At 48.0% G+C, this 4,144-nt stretch overlaps 1 protein-coding gene across 1 annotated transcript in view; it reads right to left on the bottom strand.

Annotated features, from left to right (window-relative positions):
* The window catches only part of LOC144511451 (uncharacterized), a 26,075-nt gene that overhangs the window by 10,929 nt on the left and 11,002 nt on the right, over nucleotides 1-4,144 (bottom strand). Inside the window, exons 3-4 of the mRNA XM_078241815.1 lie at nucleotides 4,046-4,139; nucleotides 1,902-1,970 (exon numbers count right to left, since the gene is read on the bottom strand). Of these exons, the coding sequence (XP_078097941.1) occupies nucleotides 1,902-1,970; nucleotides 4,046-4,139 (163 nt within the window). The remainder of the gene's footprint in view (nucleotides 1-1,901; nucleotides 1,971-4,045; nucleotides 4,140-4,144) is intronic.

Consider the following 4,144-nt stretch of genomic DNA (forward strand, 5'->3'; position numbering starts at 1 on the left):
CCACTGTTGTAAATGTAGGAAATGTGTGCACAGCAAGATCCCACACACAGCAACATGGCAATGACCAGATAATCTGTTGTTTAGGAAGTTGGACACCGGGGAGTGGGTGGGGGGGAGCATTTCCCTGCTCTTCTTGGAAGTATTTCCATGGGATCTTCTCGGTCGACGTAAGAGGAAAGCTCATAGAATCTCTACAGTGCAAGAGGAGGCCATTCAGCCCATCGAGCCTGCACCAATGCTCTGGAAGAGTATCTTATCCAGGCCTGCACCCCCCCCCCCCTGCCCTATCCCTGTAACCCCACACATTTACTATGGCCAATCCACCTAACCTGCACATCTTGGGAAGTAACCAGCAAACCAGCCTCCCATCCATTAAATCTGTCGACACTCCCCGTTGCCTTGGCTACCGTGCCTTGGGGCGGCACGGTAGCACGGTGGTTAGCACTGCTGCTTCACAGCTCCAGGGACCTGGGTTCGATTCCCGGCTTGGGTCACTGTCTGTGTGGAGTTTGCACATTCTCCTCGTGTCTGCGTGGGTTTCCTCCGGGTTCTCCGGTTTCCTCCCACAGTCCAAAGATGTGCAGGTTAGGTTGATTGGCCATGCTAAAAATTGCCCTTAGTGTCCTGAGATGCGTAGGTTGGAGGGATTAGTGGGTAGATATAGGGGTAGGGCCTGGGTGGGATTGTGGTCGGTGCAGACTCGATGGGCCGAATGGCCTCTTTCTGTACTGTAGGGTTCCTATGATTTCTATGATTCCTATGATTTCAAAGCAGCCAGCATAATTAAGGACCCCACGCACCCCGGACATTCTCTCTTCCAACTTCTTCCGTCGGGAAAAAGATACAAAAGTCTGAGGTCACGTACCAACCGACTCAAGAACAGCTTCTTCCCTGCTGCTGTCAGACTTTTGAATGGACCTACCTCGCATTAAGTTGATCTTTCTCTACACCTTAGCTATGACTGTAACACTACATTCTGCACTCTCTCCTTTCCTTCTCTATGAACGGTATGTTTTGTCTGTACAGCGCGCAAGAAACAATACTTTTCACTGTCTGTTAATACATGTGACAATAATAAATCAAATCAAATCAAATCCATAAGGGGCAATTTAGCACGGCCAATCCACCTAACCTACACATCTTTGGACACTAAGGGGCAATTTAGCATGGCCAATCCACCTAACCTACACATCTTTGGACACTAAGGGGCAATTTAGCATGGCCAATCCACCTAACCTACACATCTTTGGACACTAAGGGGCAATTTAGCATGGCCAATCCACCTAACCTGCACATCTTTGGACACTAAGGGACAATTTAGCATGGCCAATCCACCTAACCTACACATCTTTGGACACTAAGGGGCAATTTAGCATGGTCAATCCACCTAACCTACACATCTTTGGAATATGGGAGGAAACCGGAGCACCCGGAGGAAACCCACGCAGACACAGGGAGAACGTGCAGACTCCACACAGACAGTCACCTGATGCTGGAATCGAACTTCGGTCCCTGGCGCTGTGAGGCAGCAGTGCTAACCACTGTGCCGCCTTTGGTTTAACATCTCATCTGAACGATGGCACCCCCAACAGTGCTGCACTCCCTCGGTACTGCATTGAGTGCACCAGCCTGGATTTGCGTGCTTACGCCTCTGGAGCCACAACCTTCTGTCTCAAAATTAACCCCCCCCCCCTCGAGCCATGGCTGATTATGTGATGTATTTACTTCTTTTAACACTTTATCTATCACATTTTTTTCATCTTCGAACTGATCGCGAGATCCGCAAGTAATGATTAAATAGTTAGTGGCTTTCAAATTAAATTGACAGACTGAAATTTTTACTCCAAGCCGCTTTTTTAATCTTTAGTTTATAAAGTGTGTAATTATTGAGGGCACCATACCACGATGTGTCAATTCTTCCAACTCCTTGAGGAGATTCTGGTGACGCACCATAGCTAGGACCCTTTTGTCTACCATGGAAAATAAAGGAACAGAGTTAGTGTGAGCACGTTCATATCCCAGGGACACGAGCAAACAAGGGGGAGATGGAGCAGGAAGGCTATGAAAAATGCAGTTAATTCAGAACTTAACGGAAAACAGAGCGATTACAGATAGAAAGAGGTGGCGTTGCCGGCTGGGGTAAACACAGTAAGAAGCCCCACAACACCAGGTTAAAGTCCAACAGGTTTATTTGGCATTGACCCAAACAGGTGCCGGAGTGTGGCGACAAGGGGAATTTCACAGTAACTTCATTGCAGTGTTAATGTCAGCCTTACTTGTGACGAATAAATAAACTTTTGAACCTGGAATCACGAGCGTTTGGAGCGCTGCTCCTTCCTCAGGTGAGTGGAGAGGCAGGTTTCACAAACACGGTTATATATAGACACAGACACAATTGCAAGATAGTGGTTGGAATGTGAGTCTTTACAGGTAATCAGGTCTTTACAGGTACAGACACAGTGCGAGTGGAGAGAGGGATAATCACAGGTTAAAGAGGTGTGAATTATCTCAGGCCAGGGCAGTTAGTAGGATTTTGCAAACCCAGGCAGTATGGGCGGGTATACAGATAGTGTGACATGAACCCAAATTGGGTAACTACTTGTAACCCCATCATACTGCCTGGGCTTGCAAAATCCTACTAACTGTCCTGGCCTGAGATAATTCACACCTCTTTAACCTGTGATTAAACCCTCTCTTCACTCGCACTGTCTGTACCTGTAAAGACTTGATTACCTGTGAAGACTCGCATTCCAACCATTATCTTGCAATTGTGTCTTTGCCTATATATAACCGTGTTTGTGAAAGCTGCCTCTCCACTCACCTGATGAAGGAGCAGCGCTCCGAAAGCTCGTGATTCCAAATAAACCTGTTGGACTTTTAACCTGGTGTTGTGAGACTACTTACAGATAGAGAAAGTCAGAGAGATTATTAGTGTCACAAAGTAGGCTTACATTAACACTGAAATGAAGTTACTGTGAAATTCCCCTCGTCGCCACCGAGAGATTGAGAGAGGAAGGGTCAGAGAGATGGAAAGAGAAAGCAAAAGACGGAAAGAGAATGAGAGAGAGAGAGAGAGGCAGAAAATAAAGAGAGAGAGAGAGGGAGAGAGAGAGGGAAAGAGAGAGAGAGAGAGAGAGGGAAAGAGTCCTAGGTGGGGGGAGGTAGGGGAAAGCGAGACAGAGGGAAAGAGATGGGAACAGGCCAGGGAGTTGTGGGGCGGCAGGTGGGGGGGGGGGGGAGGGGGGGGGAGGGGGGGGGGCGTGGTGGGGGGGACACTCGGAGAGAGAGGAAGAAGAAACAAGGAGAATGAGAGAGAGAGGGAGACAGAAAGAAAGAGGGAGTGAGAGAAAGAGAGAGAGAGACAGAGACAGAGACAGAGATAGTCCAGGAGGTGGGGAAAGACAGACAGAGTCAGGGAGAGAGACTAAGTAGAGAGAAAGAAAAAGAGACAGAGAAAGAGAGAGAGAGACACAGAGACAGTCCAGGGGGTGGGGGAAGACAGACAGAGAGTTGGCGAGAAAGAGAGAGAGAGAGGAAGAAAGACACAAGGAGAATGAGAAAGAGACAGAAAGTGAGAGAGAGAGAGAGAGAGAGAGAGGTGGATGCTTGGGAAGAAGCGACAGAGAGTTAGAGAGAGAGATGGAGACAGTCTGGGGGTGGAGGAAGACAGACAGAGAGTCGGCGAGAGGGGAAGAAGAATGAGAGAGAGAGAGAAAAAAGAATGAGAGAGAGAGATGAGAGAGGGTCAGGTGGGGGTGGGAAAGAGAGAGAGAGCGTCAGAGAGAGAAAGAACTTGAGAGAATGCAGGGAGAAAGGCAGAGTTAGTCACTGAGAGATAGATACGGAGAAACAGAGAGAGAGAAAGGGAAACAGGGAGATTTGGAGAGATGGAACCACAGAAAACACAAGGAGGAAGCGAGGGAGAAACAGACAGGGGAAGCAGCGATAACTGAACACTATTCCGGAAGAAATGAGCCATTGCGTTCAGGAAAATAAAAAGGGGAGAGAAAGTGACACAGGAAGAATGTACTTGAGGCAGTCCGACCTTCTTTGAGGATCCTATTGCATTCACTGCTGACAGGTAATGGATATGGTTTGGAAAGTGTATCTGAGATCACTTCAACAATACACCGGGTAACCTGCA

Source organism: Mustelus asterias, chromosome 24 (genome assembly GCF_964213995.1).
Source record: "Mustelus asterias chromosome 24, sMusAst1.hap1.1, whole genome shotgun sequence".
NCBI classification, from domain to species: Eukaryota; Metazoa; Chordata; class Chondrichthyes; order Carcharhiniformes; family Triakidae; genus Mustelus; species Mustelus asterias.